Source organism: Ptychodera flava, chromosome 8 (assembly GCF_041260155.1).
Source record: "Ptychodera flava strain L36383 chromosome 8, AS_Pfla_20210202, whole genome shotgun sequence".
Taxonomy (NCBI): Eukaryota; Metazoa; Hemichordata; class Enteropneusta; family Ptychoderidae; genus Ptychodera; species Ptychodera flava.
The window spans coordinates 15,419,633-15,437,861 of NC_091935.1; the positions used below are offsets into that span (position 1 = coordinate 15,419,633).

Sequence of the window (18,229 nt, forward strand, 5' to 3'; positions counted from 1 at the left end):
TTCATTCTTTGTGTAGTACATTTCTTTATTTCAGTGTCATTGGCAAATGTACTAATAATTTACTTTAAATAATTCTGGTACATCCTACAAAGCATTACGTGATATCTCACAGCATCTTCAAAGAACACAGGCACCAACTATCTATTCAAATATATAAAGTGCTACAATTATCTACATGCTACAATAGCTATCACCTGATCATGTAAAAAAGGCCACGTGTAAGGTGTCAAAATCATGTTGACAGACTTAATGCACTTTGCAGGTTTAAATTTCAAAATTTTCAGTAATGTTGAGAATTTTTGTCAAAAACAAAAGCAAAAACAAGTATGGTTTTCAGGTTCTAATTTGGGTGGTTTAATTTGACACATGAGACAAACGTGTTTGTAAAGATTACGACATCAATTTCATGTGATTCTAATAATTGTGTAAAATGTGTTCCTCGGGCTTTAACAAAATTGCTCAATTCTGTAAATCAAAAGTGGTCTCTATCTGGCCTTGATAAAGGCAAATCTATCATCAACAAAGAATTATTAACCAAAAATCCCAAAAGAATCTGGTCATGGCTTCCTCTCACAAAATGGGGCGACAATGCACATTTTTTAATTCTAGTAAGTCAAATGTGCCGGAAGGGGAAGAGATAATTTTGTATAAAAGCACAGCATCTGCAACTTTTAGTTTGTTTGATCTCTGCTTGACAGAAAGAGAAAAGAAAAGGGTTGATGCAAACACTTTAAAATTATGCATGTGCTGACCTGAAACAACTGTTCTGTGGCCTTACAATTAAAGACATACACTCATAGTGATACTGATTAGACACTGTTTGTGCAATCGATATGTTTCTGTATTCAATCATATCCCTTCTTTAAACCCTGCCAAAGTAAAGTATCAATTCTAAACTGCTAAGCTAATTCACAAGAAAGTGCACCACAATGAAATAAAATCTCAATATGCTAGAGCTTAATTAAAAATGTCCTTGAACTTTTATTAGTAAAGACTAAAACAGATAATCTAGAAATCAAAATTGCATTGCTTTTTTGCAGATGAACTTTGAACTTTGGAAGGACCGTTGCTCACCTGACCCGCTGTCCCCCTAGGACTGTGCCACACCATTGTTTGCCTGGAACACTATGACGTAGCCTTTAAGCTTTGTGTATTGTAACAAAATGCAAACTGATGGCAGGCTTTGCGGGGTTGAGTATGATAACTGAGCTGGTTATATTAGGTGATTTTTGGCCGTTTCACTCATCACAACATAGTGACAAGTTAAAAAACTACAAGTGATCATTTGTGTGGAAGTCAATGTCTCAAGTAATACAAACACTAGAACGTACAACCTCTATCTTCAAAATTGGTTTGCCCTTTATCAAGCAATATTGACAGGATATAATGTAGGTGATGGAATGGATACCGGTATTTGATGTTGGAAAATATACAGGGACACAGCATAAAGCTTGTTCATGGCTATGAGTTAGTTTGACAGACCTTTTGATAAATTTTGTTTTCAGCAACAGTGGATGTCAGATAAGCAGTGACTCAAACGTGCTCGTTGCTTTCCCCTAAAAAGGGGAGGGAGTGTGAAGGGGGATGCTACAGGTACTTTTGAGTGACCTCAATCATATGCATAAATCTTCAACTTGTACAGAAGAGTAAATGTACGACCGTTGGTTTTCATCAACCCTTTCACTGCTCTATACCAGTTCAGCCCTATTGTTTGTAACAGGGTAGTTGGACCTATCACTTTGATGTGGGGATGTAAGGGGCAGAAGATAAGATGAAGCAACTTTGTTGATTTATAATCTTGTTTAGTACGTGTCCAGAAAATGACAGAGAGGCGTTTGTATTGATTGAAGCACAATATACCAGTACTGCTATCATATGCATTCCATCGCTGAACATAAATTTATTATATAAATACTCGAGCACAATACTTGGTTAAGTTGAATTGTAAGCCTGGCTGGGGGTCAAAATGAACTTAAGCATTGAAATAAATTCAAAAGTAAAACCAGTGTAATCAATGCACATGTTAAACACACAGAGTCATGACATGCTGAAGACTAATGGTTTCAACTTGATTATAAACATGAAACAAAAATACAATGTCGTTGGAAAATTAAAGGCACACCAAGAGCGCCCTCATTCAAACCACTAACAATTTCTTTCATTTTACAAATTAGCTCTGCAGCATTCATAGTCCATAAATTATATTTTTATTACTGGTAATAGTTTTGCCACAGCTTGCTACTAATTGCAACATAGTTGTAAACTGTTTATAACATGATTATATACCAATTAACCTGATAATTTATTAATCATATACTTGTACATTTGAATATTCAAAGTGACTGTTTCAATGGTTTCATGAGGTATTTAAAACAATTGATCATACTAAAATGATGAAATATGATGCAAAATTTTCTGATAGACGAAAAAAAACAACTCTTGGAATCATTAGTTACCCATTTTGGTGACGATTCTGCAAAAGCTTGTGTACTTATGTCATGATATTTTGGTAAAGATGTCATTATTCTACTGTAGAGTTTTCAGAAAATATGGAAAAGGATAAGTGTGCATTCTTTTACAATATGATAAATTTCCTTTATCTAAATAAGAAATGCCTTCCTTTATCATAGGACATAAAAAAAATACTAAAATCAAATTAAGAGTGGCATTTACAAAAATATGATAACAAAGCCTGGGCTTAGAGAATCTTCGATAAAATCAACTTCTGAGAAAATTGTAAGAACTTGCAAGCATAAAACAAAATAAAAAAGAAAAAAAAATCTTTTCCTGAGCAGTTGCATTTCTGTGAGAAATCTTTACATCCCTTCTGTTTTCAAAAATTACAAACGTCAAAATAGTTAAAAAAAAGCATGGCCATACCACAATAATGGGAATCAAAGGGATGGGACTCAAGGTTATCATGAAGTCACACATCAATAAAAAACATAATTTATCTCCACAAATCATACCTTCATAGAACTCAAAGAGAACATATATTTTTCAATGAATTTTTTTTTCTACAAAAAAGATTAGTAAGTTATTTAGTAGTAGTAGTAAACAAAGTTGCTGGATTCTACCGGACAAAGTTTTGACAGCAGTCTTCTAAAGGCAGGTGTATTTCTACCAAGGTGTGATGAACATGCCCAATTAGTATAAACATTTGTATGCTAGTGAATAGATTTCTGAATTTTACAGTGTTAATTATATTAAAATGTTATTTGATAAAGTATATTAAATTACAATTTCACTTCTTTGTTTTCTCCTTTAGCACACATAGAAATCAACTGTATTTAATTGGCAGAAAAGTGATCTGACAAGGTTATTAACAAGGTTATTGAGGTTTCATTAAGACAGAATCCCTGTATGTAAATATAATCTCAAGACGTGCACACTACATAAAGTTGGCTGATTTTGATCTATACTGATGCAAGTGAACCACACATGGAAATTCCACTTTCAAGGTAGAATAGTGTGCACTTTTGGTGAGGTTAAGGCAGATACACCGTGAGATCCCAGAGATAATTTAGTGAAAAGTAGAACACAAATCCAAGATGGCCGCTGGTAATCTTTAAAGATGGATGCCAGGAGAGACGTCCAATATGGCCGCCTGTCTAGTTTACTTTCTTTGGTTCAATGCCATTCATCACAGCATCAGATCCATTGCTGTGGACTTCAAGTTTCTTTTTACTGGCCGGCTTTTTTGCGTACGTCTTGCGGTAAAAGTTCAAGAACATGATGATGAACATAAATGCATACAGAAAGATGAGAAATGCAAATCCCTTGGGATATGGACAATCAGTGAAGAGAAGCTGACTTGTATGGATCATAACAAGAGCAAACTGGGTCTGGAGAGAGGAGAAAAATGAAATTAAGTCAGTTATCATAAGAATTTAGATATCACACAATAAAAATCCAAATCAGTAATTATTCTTAAGGTAGTATATATGTGCCTCGAAAAACTTAATTTTGCTCATACTTTCCTCAGTGAAACTTTCAACAATTCTCTTACTATAATGAATGAAAATCAGGGGTTACTGTGCAAAATTTGGTACATGAGAAACAAACTGCTGAACATATACCAATATTTGAAATTGCTGAATTAACTCTATGGGGAAAAATAAAATTTCAAGTTTTTAAAAACTAAAATGTTAATAAAACTTCTTACACCAAGAGCTTTAAAATGAGCCTCCACAAGTGGTATAACAGAAAAATAAAGCAAAAAACTGAGGGCCTGAATATCTGTCACCGAGGTGCATTCATTCTACCATGAGATAAAAACCTTTCCTCTTTCATACTGCACTCTTTTCTAGGATTCATAAGTGTGAGGGTGATTTAGAATTCAAAATAAGTTAATTTATTTGACTTACAATTTGCATTGATGTCATGTACTTCTTCCACCAGAGATATTTCTGCATGCTAGGACCCATGCCAGCCATGCCGTAGTAAATATACATCATAAAGTGTATAAACGAGTTACAGGTTGAGTGAAATGTACCTAAACCACCTGGAAAAAAAGTCATTGGGAGAAAGTCATTAAAGATTGAATTTGAACCAAGGTTTGTGCTTAATGGATGTTACAGGTACAGCATTTTGATACTGAATTTGCTTGCTCATGACCTCATGTCATCTAGAACTGCTTCAAATTTTTTAACATGATTCTTTATTCATCTCAGTACACTTCCTAGAACAGACTTTGACTCATTTTCTGAGGCAGTTAATACAGCCTGATGTTAGATCAAGCTAGTAGCAATCGTGTGATGGGCCACGGCCACATAGCATTTGTAGACGGCCTGGCAAAAAATCAAAACAGTTTGTGCGTCGTGAGATTCACGACACAACATTCCAACCACTTCCACTGTCAGATATCTGTTGATTGAATTGTGTGTTGATTTCAAAGACAAAAAAATAAATTTTCTACTTTGATGAACATGATGATAGTTCAAATGACCACCTTCACAGTATGTTGAGTCAGCATAGTTTGGCCCACCCACACATGTTATGCATCAAATTAGGTAACCTTGTACAGTGCAAGACTCATCCACTTAATCTGATTAGCTTTATCTGTCAAATTCACATTAAACTATGTTGGATTATGGTAATATTTCTGTAATATATGCTAATATATTCATGTAGTGACATATTAATCTTTACGGCCCTGATACGGGTTTTGCGGACCGAGGTTGTACGGCAGAAGGGCCCGAGCGTGCGAGGGCCCGTACGCCGTACGACCGAGGTCCGCAAAACCTGTATCAGGGCCGTAAAGGTTTTATCATATACCTTATTGAACAGTGGGATATGTTCCAGTATGTATCAATAAAATTTTATTAAAGTTATAGGCGTAAATAAAAAAAAAACATGAGCCACGCAACTTTGCGGATTAATATGTACGATGATATCATTTGTTCTGTTGTGGAACGCCCCGCGAGCTTGTTCTATGCGAACGTCAATGTCACTTCAGAATGAGCACTGATGAGCAGTTGTTCCTGCTCGTTAAAAATACACTTTCTAAGCAAAACAGTGAGAGGAAACTATCAAGCACTTGTTTTAAACCAATTTTGATCGGAATAAGATTCGAACTGTCTACAGTTTACTTCAAAACTACGAGCGAAGCGCCGAGAAACGGGTTCGAATCTCGCGCTGATGTGCTTTCGAATGGAATGTACGTGGATAGCAACGTGCGTAATAACGACAACGAAATAGTTCGAAAATGCACGCACACTACCTTATTTGGGCAAAGTGTGCCTGGGCGTGATACGGCAAATTATTGCACACCTGTAAGAGCGCCTTTTCCTATAGGTTTACATGGGTACGTGAATCTAGGTATATGATAATATTGTAGTGTGCATGTGCAGAATAGAGTAGACTCTTCATGCTTGAGACTAGTTAACAATGGCCTTCGTGTACTTCTATACAATATGTAATACATATACTACAATTTCATCTGGCAGAACACTACAGTTCTTGAAAACATAAATGTGATGAATGATCTAGTTTGCAATTTGATTTCATTCACACACTCGTGAAAGAGCACTAGCTAGGCCATGTTTAGAGTAACACTATATGCCAGTCTAAGAAGCAATATCTCAGAGTGTTTGGTCCAAGTTCAGCTCAGCTGACAACCAGTCTCTCCCTGGGAAGATAAGGATTTTTGAAGTCTTGAAGGCCGAGGGCAATCAGGCATTGAATCTTCTGTCTGTTACTTACCTGCAACAAACTTGACTCCATACCACCAACTGACTGGCATGATTGCGTGGTGAAAGACATGTAGAAATGACACTTGGTTATTCTTCTTGCGTAGAATGAAAAAAATCTGAAACAAAGTTCAAGTTCTAAACTTAGACATTGAATGAGCATAGTGATACCATGAAGTTTGTAATGACTTCAAGGCTGTTACACACTCTGACCTCTTTCAGGACGTTTTTTCATGGCAATTATTATTGTAATGCAGTAGAAAGATAATACTATCACTTTTGAATTCATGGCATTTGCAAGTACATGCCTAATTTCTCTGAGCAAAAATAAAAGGTGAGAAAGATACCGATGCAAAACCATATCAATTAATTCTTTCGATCTTTCATGTTAGATACATTTTATACTCCTGGAATTCGAGACTTGTCATCTGGTTGAAAGTACACACTCTCTAACAACCATGGATTACTGTAAAACACTTTGAATACGGTGCATGCTTTTTAGTGTTTTCGGATTTTCATATTTTCGCAAGCAAGAGGGTTTTTTAGATTCTATGAGCCTACAAAAAATTTGACAGTCATGCAAGCAGCCATTGTCATAGGGAAGCCTGTGGTTTACGATGATGGGATTTCCTTTGCAATCAGCAGGTATTCAATTTAAAGACATTCACACCACAGCTGAACTTTGAGGCATCCTAAATTAGCGATTTGATAGACTTAGCTAACTAGGCTAAAAGGAGATGCTCAGTAAAAAGACATTCGTAATGACATATGCAATGATAATTTTGCAGAATATAATGATGGAACTACCACACTATATAGCGGAAAAATACTCACTGTGTCCATAAGTTCAATAAACTTTGAGAAATAGAACAGCCAACAGACACGAACCATCTGCAAGAAGAGAAGAGAAATGTTGAAAATTTTATATTCATGTCAATTTTACATCACAGAAACTTGACTGTTCAACAGACACTGTTGAATAAGTCAAGAATAGCAGTACGCAGACTTAGACCTTAGAGGGCGCTTGTCCACTTATACTGCCAATTAAATAATAATTAACTCTAATTTCACAGTTAATTTTACAGCGTCTGTTTCACAGATCATTCATTTGAACATTTGTCATTTGCTATACTTATTTACAGTTATGTACACATGCTGCTTCATGTTGATAGTAGACATGTCTACAATCAGAGTTTTATTCGTGAATAAATTTGATAAAACATTTTGAAAACTGTAACTTGCAGACAAAGAACCCCAGCAATACGGTGAAATACTGGTTTTGATGGCTGTGTACATGTAGAAATTTCAAAGAAAATTGTTCAGCTCTCTCTAAAGAATGCATACATTAATTTTCCATTTAGCTAAAAGGAGTTCATCCCACATGAGTATTATCATAGCTTGTTATCTTTAATTTACATATCAGTACAACTGGCTTTCAAAGTACACAAAAAGTGCAATGATCAACGTACATTTTTAGGAATATATTTCCAAATCCAAATTTTCACCACAGAAGTCTTGATAACAGGTCAGTCACCACACAAAACATACTAACTTTGACTTATTTTGTCTACTATTTGTTTAGAAGACATATCTTTCCTGAAATTTGATGAAGGTCATCATACAAGTGTCAGTTCAACAATGCTACAGTTTGGTAATTTTCCCATGCCACTATCATTATATGACGACTGAGAATGCTTCATAAAAATGAACCTTCGTATCAAACAGTTTCTCATTGACAATCATACTATACCTATTTTCTGACTTTGTGAATACATTTACAGTGTTTCCTTTCAGTTTTAAAATACCCCAAAAATTTGGCAAGAATAGATCAGAATTTGATAGCCCAACCATGACCTGCAGAGAGATTCACTGGAATTGCCCGGAAACTACAAAAAAGAAACGTTTTTACATGTAATCTTGCAATTAACCTCACATGTCACATGTCATCAATTTGTTCAAATGTTTAATTTTTAACATATTACTATTGTAGGTGCTGTTTAATTTGGCTGATGGAAAATTTCCACTGAAGATGCTAGCATGGCCGACCATATAATCAACAAGTGTGGAAAAAATGTATTCAATACATTTATTCTGGTTAGAGTGATATAATTGTAATTTCGTCAAGTTTGAACAGAGATGTCCACTGCATACAGACAAGACATGTCTGAATATGAGCAAATTTGGTGTTCAAAATTTGGCTTACCAATGGACAAATAATGAATATCCTTGTCAAAAGGTCAGCAGAAACACTGTCTTGGGAAATGTATCGAGGTAGAATCGTTCACAGACAAACGATGATTCAACTCACCCGCAGTGCTTGAGGAGACCAAGAATAGTCTACTAACTGACATCCAAGGGTGTAACCAGCCAGCCATCCCGTTGCCATGAACTTCAAACATGAAATAAATAAGATGTAGCCATGAACTTCAAACATGAAATAAATAAGATGATGCTATGGACTTCAAACATGAAACCAATAAGATTACTGTGAGTGATGAACAAGTACATTTTACCCTTTGAGTAACCCTTTTTTTCCAACCAAAATTTTAGTGCAACATTTTTTGCAAATTTAGGATTTTTCTGTAATTTTTTTGATAATTTTGGACCAAATTGACCTTAAATTTTATTGCCTACAGGTTCTTGTCAAATGATTTTAAAAAATGAGAAAAAAAATTGACCGGGGTAAATTTTCTAAAGGTGACAAAAATTGACCTTGGTGCTCAAAGGATTAATAGGGCATAGCTAATTTTACTGCCAAGGGGGAAAATGAGATTTCATTAATATGAGTGGACTGATGATAAAACATTTTACACAAATACATTTTACACAAATCATCATTTTCTGACTTGTTTGTTACATTGTGAGAAATACCAAAAACAGACACAACGGTAATTATTATACCGGTAGAGATATAATAATATAAGCTGTACAGCTGCACCAACTGACTCTTGGACATAAAGCTCCTCACTTCATTGTTATACAGATATATTTAGTAAACGAAATGAGACTGATACAAAACTACATTTTTCTTTCAAAAGTGTAAATGATACCAGATGGTTCAGCAAGAAATGTTGGATCATAAATTTATTTTCAGATCTTGCACATAAAGAACTAAATGTTGGTGGGTTAATGTAACCCGCCAACTCATGCTTTTGAATTTGATCTATATATATTTTGATCTATTTATGCATACCTAATTAATTTTCTATAGCTTTATCAAATACAGCATTTCTACTCATCTACAGAAATGGTGCCATTTTGTGACGTACCTGTAAAGTTAAAGGTCATTCAAAAGGAGAAACTTGATGTTCTGTTGTACATATTTGTGCTTCATTTCTAGGTTTTTTAATAATTGCTGTTTTTTCTAAGATTTGAAAATTCATGAAACCATGATTATGCAAAATGAATTGAATCACATTTTTATGTTAAACAGACTGTAGTGATGGGTCACAGTACAACAAAGCCAAACTTCAGACTGGATCTGTACACACCAAATTATTAATTAACTTATAGCAGATGAGCAGATACCTGTACTTTTACAGAGTACTGGGTGTGCCAGTGCTGATGATGATATTTCAACAAGTTTAACTTATTTTTGACAGATTAGCTGAAATGGTTTATTTGGCCAAATATTGGGCAAAAAGCTTTAATTTGGATCAATAAATTTGATAATCCATGGTAGGAAAGGATTGTAACAGTCTGTGATTCAATGTGCTACGTATTAAGTCTAGGTCAAATTCAAATTTTTGCGATATGGGTCAAAGTGCAAGGGTCATGGTACTTTCTTTCATTCACACTGCTGTTAGCTTGTCGTTGATTTGATCAAAGGGTAGCTTTGTGGACAGAAACGTGTTTCATAGCAAGTCATTTGCAGTAAGGGCGATTCAATTCCTAATCTGTAAAGAGCAGTGATTGGAAATGCTGTCATTTATGAAAACTTATCAAATTTGCGCTGCTTTTTTTTAATAGTGTATAAATGAGATGATATACTGGTATCTGATTTGCAAGGACTGCAGATTGTAGTGAATTGATAACTAAAGTGCTGCACAAACATCTGCTTCTACATTTTTTTTGAAAAATTGAGAAGATAGAGTAACTACTAGCCTTCAAAACACTGGAATCATACCTGGTACAATGTCTATCAGAAGTCATAATATTAAGAACAGTTTTCACTTCCAATGCCAGCCAAATCTTGAATGATTATGCATTCAATGATGTAACAGTTCAAGGATAGTTATCTACAGAACATATACCTGCCAAAACCTAATCCTATCCTTAACCCTTTAAGGGCTGTATTTTTCCCACCAAAATTTTAGTGCAACATTTTATCAATTTTTATGAACTTTTCTGTAATTTTTCTGATAATTTTGGACCAAATGGACACAACATATCATTAGCAATAGTTTTTTATCAAAACTTTAGCAAAAATCTGATAAAAATTGACTGAGGTATATTTTATAAGGGCGACAAAAATTGACTTTGGTGCTCAAAGGGTTAACCCTAGCCCCAACTAATGTCTGGACAATAAATTTCAAGGGGGTGAACGCCCTGTCACCAATATTACACACCCAGTATGTATATTACATGATTTAAATTGATCCGCACATCTCCCACGGAGAGATTGTGCAACCAGTTTTAGATTTTGCTATCTTGAACTGCCTGAACATGACTTCATCAACTGTTGCATTGAAAATGATGAAATGAGCATCAAACCCATAATGCACCTGGGCATCAATTTTACTCTATCAATATCACTGTGTCTCTGTGACTAGTGCAGGTAGTACCACACAACAATACAACAATGTGTCTGTACATGTCGGGTACTGACTGAGCTGATGTTCGTAATTTTAGCACAAAGTTGAAACATCTGTCTAAAGCATATCACTGCAGGTCTACATTTGATACAGCAAGATACTAAATATGCATCTTATATCATAATTTTTCAGACAACATGTAAATAATATGAAAATTATTCATCTGTTTGGAAACTATTGTAAGTTATTTGGAATACGGTAATTTGCATAGTTGGTGATAGGAAATTATAAAGCTCCCTGGCTCTTGCAAATTATGTCACATATTATTTTTAAAATACATGTCTAGAACATCAATTTGTTTTTTGACTCAAGAATTACATTTTGACATTATAAATAGTTCTTTCGTTGTTATGTGCAAAAGGCCACACAGTGTCAGTGTTATACTATGGTACATACCACTGACTATAATATCAACTGTCACCCAGGTCGTGACTTATCTGTGAAAGTATGTGTCAAGAAATAATCTCTTTGAAATATATTTCAAAGAGATTATTTCTTGACCAGACGTATGACTGATCACATTTCTGATTTTCACAGTTGTGTCATTAATATGCATAAGTAACTATTTGCCTGATATTGTTGACAAGACCTTTTAAAATTTGAGCATGTTAAATTGACCAACCTGTTACTCTGTTACAATCTTTGCTGTACCATGGAAATCATTAAAACTACATATCAGAGAATCTACCACAAATTGTAATGCTGTGTATCCATGTAAAACTGGAAAATTTGACTGAGCTTTTGTTAAAGGCTGCAAATGTCTATTGGTTCTAGTATGCCGCAGACAAGGAAATGTATACCATGACAAGAGTGACGTCATGTTTTGATTTGATAAAAATAATTACTCCAACATCAAACAGAAAACTCAAATCAAAATTGCATTGACAGATCAGGAAAAATCTTTGTAACAGGTTGTGTATGTACATCATCAGTACTATTTGATCTAAGAATACAGCAACGTGAAACATGTTTACTCTAGGATTTTATGCAACATGCTCCATGAGTTGAGAGGAGCTTGACAGGGTCTTGACCTTGCATGTCATTGTGTTGCAAAGGTGACTTGTTGAGGGTGTTTCAACTTCAAACTTTCAAAGGCAATCTTGGAACACTTCAAAACATGACCTTTTGTTGTGATTTTTTTGGGTAACGTTTTTCCTTTAGTCCTACCGGTACATTGTGAAAAATTTCTGTTAAAAATATCATACTGGTCTGAATACAAGATCACCTTCCAATGAAGAAGTAAGGTAACTATGAAGTCATGACAGTTCTTTCCTGACTGATTGATCATAAATGACAATAAATAATGTAAATTTGTCTTTTTTGAACAAAACTTTTTGACCACAAACAGAAGAGATTTTATTGTACAGGACAACTACTTGTTGATTTCTCGTACTTGTTCGAGGTCAAAGTTCAACATGTTTGTATCATATATAGCCAAATAAGGTCAATATAGCATGGACGGTAGTTTAGGCTGTTGTTCACTTGCTCAGATAGTTTAATCTTCTGTAGAGAAACTCTTTGGAAATCTGACAAATTTTTCCTGTCACCACGCTCATTTAAAGTACGCACACAACATGTACAATATGATGCAATCAAGCTTTATGGAAAAGGTTATTGTCAAAAAATCTGAATATTTCCTTGTCTTTTGGCTAAGAAAAAAATTCGTGATGGAAATGAAACACAAGAAAGAGGTAAAAAATTTCAATCTGAAGATTTTGATGAGGCTGGATTGTGAAAACATCAGCAACTGCATGAAGACTTGCTTCCCTAGCTTTGTACGTCTTGCTATTTAATATTTGAACTAAAGTTATTTGTATAATAGGTATAATTCCATAAACCTATTTGAGAAAAGTAGAGTTTTGAATCATTACGAATTTGTTGCAAACTTGTTTCCATGCTCTAAAAGAAGAAGGTCATGAAAGACTTCTTCTGACATTCAGATATCATATTTAATCATGGTAATTATTCATCTGCACTCACCTCATAAAAAATGAAGCCAGAAAGCGCCACCATGAAGAAATTATAGACCAGGAGGATGTTTTTCAGGTCAAATGGATCTCTATCCTTCATCCATTTTGGACCTTGCCATACAATAAACAAATAAACAGCAACGATAATCCAGCCAGGCCAGGGACTTGACATCATAAAATAGCCATCTACACGAGGATCTGAAATTCAAACAAAGAAATTTTACAATAAGTGTTCTACAAACAAGCAAACTGCGATAACATTTAACTTTTGAGAATGGGATTGAGACAACCCTTTACAATGGACAATGGAGGTGGGGGGTTGAGAATTATGAGAATATTTTTTTTGCTATTTTACAAATGGTATTAGCAACAAAGAGATATAAGCCTATCTTGCACCTGAAAATTTCTTTTTCAAGGCAAACATTCATAAATTGACATTGTTTGCCACCGTCAGCTTGAATTAAAGACCATTACAAAGCAACACAACTGGACCAAAATAAAACAGTCTCCTCTGAGGACAAACACTGCTTGATGCTACCATATTGGGTACAATATTATGGGATATTTTGGAATCATGAGTACTTGGACATTTTTTTAACCTTTGATTTCACCATAGACCCTAAGGGTCTATGATTTCACCAATTCTGGATCAGGGCCATTTGTAAAAGGTTCCGTATTCACCATCCCTGGTGCTGGGGCCTTGAAACTTCAATAAATAAATTTGAAAATTTTCTTGACAGCCTTTTTTTAACAGTGAGGAGATTTATCAGCTTTGATTGCAAGACTGTTTCTGGGAAAAAAATATTGTAACTTTTGTAATAAAATGTGAATATGGCACTATTTGGATAGACTGGATAATAACACCGTTAATGCCTATTTTGTTGTTACCTTATGTAAGATTTCTAACTCACTGAGACTGCTCGATGTTGATCCAATACTTCGTGTCAGAGCTAATTTTTCACTTCATGAACAGAACGTAGTACTAGTGTATGTCATTTTTTTTCAGGAAAAAAACCTCAAAATTGATCACTGATCGTTTTACCTATTAAAAACACCAATGAAAATCCATCTCTACATAATTCAAACAACAGCTATGATTTTTCTCTATTATCTTGAGGTTTAATGAAACAAAACCCTCCTTTGAATTGTCATATGATATACTATTATCTGGGAGAATTTTCTCATTAAACGCCCAAATTGAATCAAATGTACGGCAAGATTTGGGTGAATTTCCGACAAATTGTCTTTTAATGCGCAAGAAAATTGGACTTTGTTTCAGATCCTGAAAAGAGACAACCATATTACCATGGTAACCACTCCAAATCAGAGCTGACTAACTGGCATCAATTACTGTGTGATTGTTATCTTCAATATGTCTAATGTCTGAAAAAGAGTCCCCCCCTCCCTTGAGGGTTTTACCCACAATGCAATATGTTTTCTTGGAATGGATAATGGGGCACGGTGATGTTGAAGACTGAAATGTCATAGAATTGTACACATAAAATGAGACATGAATGCAGACAATGAAATGTCCAGCAGACAGGTCACTGAACTGTTGTGATTTACAGAATGACAAGGAACACTTGATTTACACATTAAAAATTATTCTTGTTTTATATCAGCCAGGATCAAGCAACTATTTTGCAATCCATTGTATCTAAACCCGAGCTGAATTGTTACCAAGATATGATTTACATACTAGGTAGGTGTTGAAAGTGATTCGTAGGGTGTACGTCATTAACTAACAATTATATATTTGTACGTGTACAAAGACAGTTATCAGACAAGATCTTGACACTCTATCATCTTAAATGGTAGCCATAGCCGTTAAAATTGGTTGGTGTGGATTCATCATTTCATAGCAAAGAGAAATGTTGATTGAACATGGCATCTGATTGGCTTATATCTCACTCATAATGCATACAGTATATAACAAGTCAGTTGATTGGTGGGCACATGTCGTCTGCTATCTCATGTGATGACAATAAAATTCTATAGTTCTTGCAGATTAAGTTTACATTAAAATTCAAAGCAAGGGACAAAAGCAAAGATATAACTAGCAAACTTGGGCATAAAAGTCAACCAAACGCAATAAAAATTTGGAATGCCTATTGTAGTAATAAGATATCTAACCTGTAAAGAGGATACCTGTTCTAATATTATGTAATCACTTTAAAATTGTCACCTGTCTTTCCTAGCTCACAATAAATTCTCAGTATCTTGGCTTTCTTGACCCTGAGTAAACTGTCTGTCTGTCTGCGATGACATCACTGAGGTGAATACCTAATCAGGCAGCCATATATTCACCTTGCTATCTCAAGATATTTTCAGGAATGGCTGAAAAAAATTGCATTTAATATTTTGATTATAATTTCTGTACTTTATGCATCAAACCTTACCATACTAGTACTCAGCAAGTACATCAGCTACTGAACATTGGCGACTGTTCTGCATTAACCCCTTCACTGCTGTATTTTTCCCACCAAAATTTCAGTGCAACATTTTACCAATTTTTATGAATTTTTTTTGATAATTTTGGAGCAAATGGACATCACATTGAATAAGTAACAGTTTTTTATCAAAATTTTGGCAAAGCTCTGAAAAAATTTGACTTTGTTAAGGCAACAAAAATTGACTTTGGCGCTCAAAGGGTTAACAACACTCAATCTTACATACCCTGAAAAATTTACAGCACAAGATCCATTCAATGACAGTTAAGTTAAACTAATATCTCTGAAAGAAAGCAAACTATCTGGAGTCTGTACCTGTCTGATGTAAAAATGTGAACAAATTGACCAGAAACTGAAAAATGTTATGTGCGTATCATTATAAATTGAGTGTATCATAGATTGGTCTTGTACAATACAACAATGCATTCAAAGATCGTCCCTCGACATTGCAATGACCTTTGAAAGGTATGCAATTGGATGCGTGACAGCTGACATGAAAAGCCGGCTTTGATTTTTGTGAACTCTGAACACCCTAATTTTTCTGATAGCATACCCGTAATAAATTAACCATTGATTTTTTAGAGAATACATAACATCCCTAAACAGCGTGATCACTTCTATGCATACCTTTGCATATGCTCAATAAATTTTAGTCATGCATCCGATAAATTTATTATAATTTTATAATTTCTTTACTGATATTTATGGTGTTGTTCTGCAATGCTCATAACATAAAAAACTACTGCGTCACTGGTTTGGCACTTATTTGTCTTGTTTGCACTTTCCTTCAAGTGTAATTAAGGGACGCACGGCTGTTGACCTGGCTCCATCTCTGCCAATCTCTGGTGGTCCTCGATAAAAAAGCCGTCTTATATTATATTAGACTGGGTTAGATAAGGAGAAAAATGCACATGGACGTGTATCTTGTTCCTGTTTTCATGTTCAAACACTATTAAAGTTACAACAAGAGGATGTCCTGCATTTTCATCAACTGTATATGACAGAGCAGGCTGCTCTGTCATATACAGTTGATGAAAATGCAGTACATCCACTTGCTTTGATTTTGCTCAGAGGTCGAAGGTTATCCCCATGGTGACTCTTGGTGAAAAGGGCTCATAGCTTAACACAACTATCAAACACAAACCTGACAACATGCGCTTTTCAGTTATTTGGGACTATGATAGATATTTTAGTTGTCTATCAAAGTCTTTGCTAGAGTGAGGTACCATAGATATCACTGCAAAGCAAATTCTGTAATGTCCACTTTCAGTCATCTTGTTGGTTGAATTTAAAGCCAATTTATTAACCTGCCATGGCATATATTGCCTCAAAAGTGGCATATCAAATTAGGCGGAAAATACATAAAAGGTTAACAAAAACTCATGCTTGTTACTGGTTAATCTTTAAATATTTCATACCTGCTTGCTTGATGACTTCGTCCCACCATTTATTAACTCCAAATAAATCCATTACGTCTGAGTATTAACTTGGCAGCAACTGAAATGTAAGAATCACAGCAACAGTTGTATTAATTTGCGATTTCGTGTTGAAATCAGAATATATTTTTATTTGTTTGAAACATAATTATATAAAAATATTTTGTCATGGCTGTTTACATCTAGGTTTTTATCTATTTCTTTGTAAATTTGTTCATTCCAGCAGCCATCCCGGAATACTCTTGGGAAGAGTGTAGGAATAAGAACTTCCTTTCACTTACTGATTTGAAACCTGTCTAAACCAAACCCTGTCTAAAATGTGTATGTTTTCTGTCACATACAGACAACTCCATGTTAAAAACCCCTAGCTTCTAACAGAACACGTCTAAAAGCTGAACACTTTTCTCAGTCCAATGAGGATCCTGTTTCAACAGGTTTTACTGTATATCTGTTCAACCTGGCTATAAATGCACAGGATTGACCATAAAACCTTACATTACTAACTACAATTAATCAAAATTATTATTTCAAACACACTGCAAGTAGAACAAAATTGTCACTCAGCAGTAGTTTTAGGGACGAGATTTACAATGAGTTTTATATATAATAAAATATTTACTGATTTGTGAATTCATTTTTCATGTCTTCTGGCACGGGATGAGAGTTTGTCACTGCAACTGTTCACACTGATCTTTGACATTTTGTGGCAATAGTTTGTAGAACCATACACCCTAGAATGACACCTTTCTCAAGCAAGAATGCTTCCCCCTCCGCATGCAAAATGTACAGTTCATGTTTTGATACTCAGCAGACCATGGAAGGAGACAGTTTGACACAAATACATCCACAAATTGAGCAAAGCCTTGTGCTGATGTGCCTCTGGTGTTGTTTATAAATACAAGTCTATACGCCTTTTAATAAAAACAGATTTCAGCGCGATGTTTTTATTCCTCTGTCATAATTGATACAAAATCAGTTAATGAAAATCCACTAAAACAGTGTATTTGATCAGAAAGATTAAACATTAATATTGTAAACTGATCTTTTGATATTCTGTAAATTTAAGTCATTTTTTCAACTGAAATGCCAAGCTGTGGAGCCTAGCAAGAACACATGTAACTGATGAGGTACAGGCATAAACAGCTGGTGACCAGTTTTAGAAATCATTTAATAGCAATAATTTGGCCAATTTCGTCACTGTGCTACCCACACATCAATGGCACTGTAAAATGCCAGAATATCATGTCACCAGTGCATGAAGCACACATTTGAACACGAGCATCATGGGAAACAGTTAAAATCCATCAAAGTTTCTTAAAAGTCAATCATTCTTCCCATTGGTGAGCACACTGAGCTCATCAACTAAGA

The 18,229-nt window shown here is 34.8% G+C and overlaps 1 protein-coding gene across 2 annotated transcripts in view; it reads right to left on the minus strand.

The window, feature by feature from the left end:
• The window catches only part of LOC139138621 (very long chain fatty acid elongase 7-like), a 22,570-nt gene continuing 4,341 nt past the window's right edge, over nucleotides 1–18,229 (minus strand). For both annotated transcript variants that reach the window (XM_070707076.1, XM_070707075.1), the window contains exons 2-8: nucleotides 16,844–16,922; nucleotides 12,986–13,173; nucleotides 8,500–8,580; nucleotides 7,026–7,082; nucleotides 6,205–6,310; nucleotides 4,368–4,504; nucleotides 1–3,845 (exon numbers count right to left, since the gene is read on the minus strand). In XM_070707076.1, the coding sequence (XP_070563177.1) occupies nucleotides 3,612–3,845; nucleotides 4,368–4,504; nucleotides 6,205–6,310; nucleotides 7,026–7,082; nucleotides 8,500–8,580; nucleotides 12,986–13,173; nucleotides 16,844–16,895 (855 nt within the window). In that variant the 5' untranslated portion in view covers nucleotides 16,896–16,922 and the 3' untranslated portion in view covers nucleotides 1–3,611. The remainder of the gene's footprint in view (nucleotides 3,846–4,367; nucleotides 4,505–6,204; nucleotides 6,311–7,025; nucleotides 7,083–8,499; nucleotides 8,581–12,985; nucleotides 13,174–16,843; nucleotides 16,923–18,229) is intronic.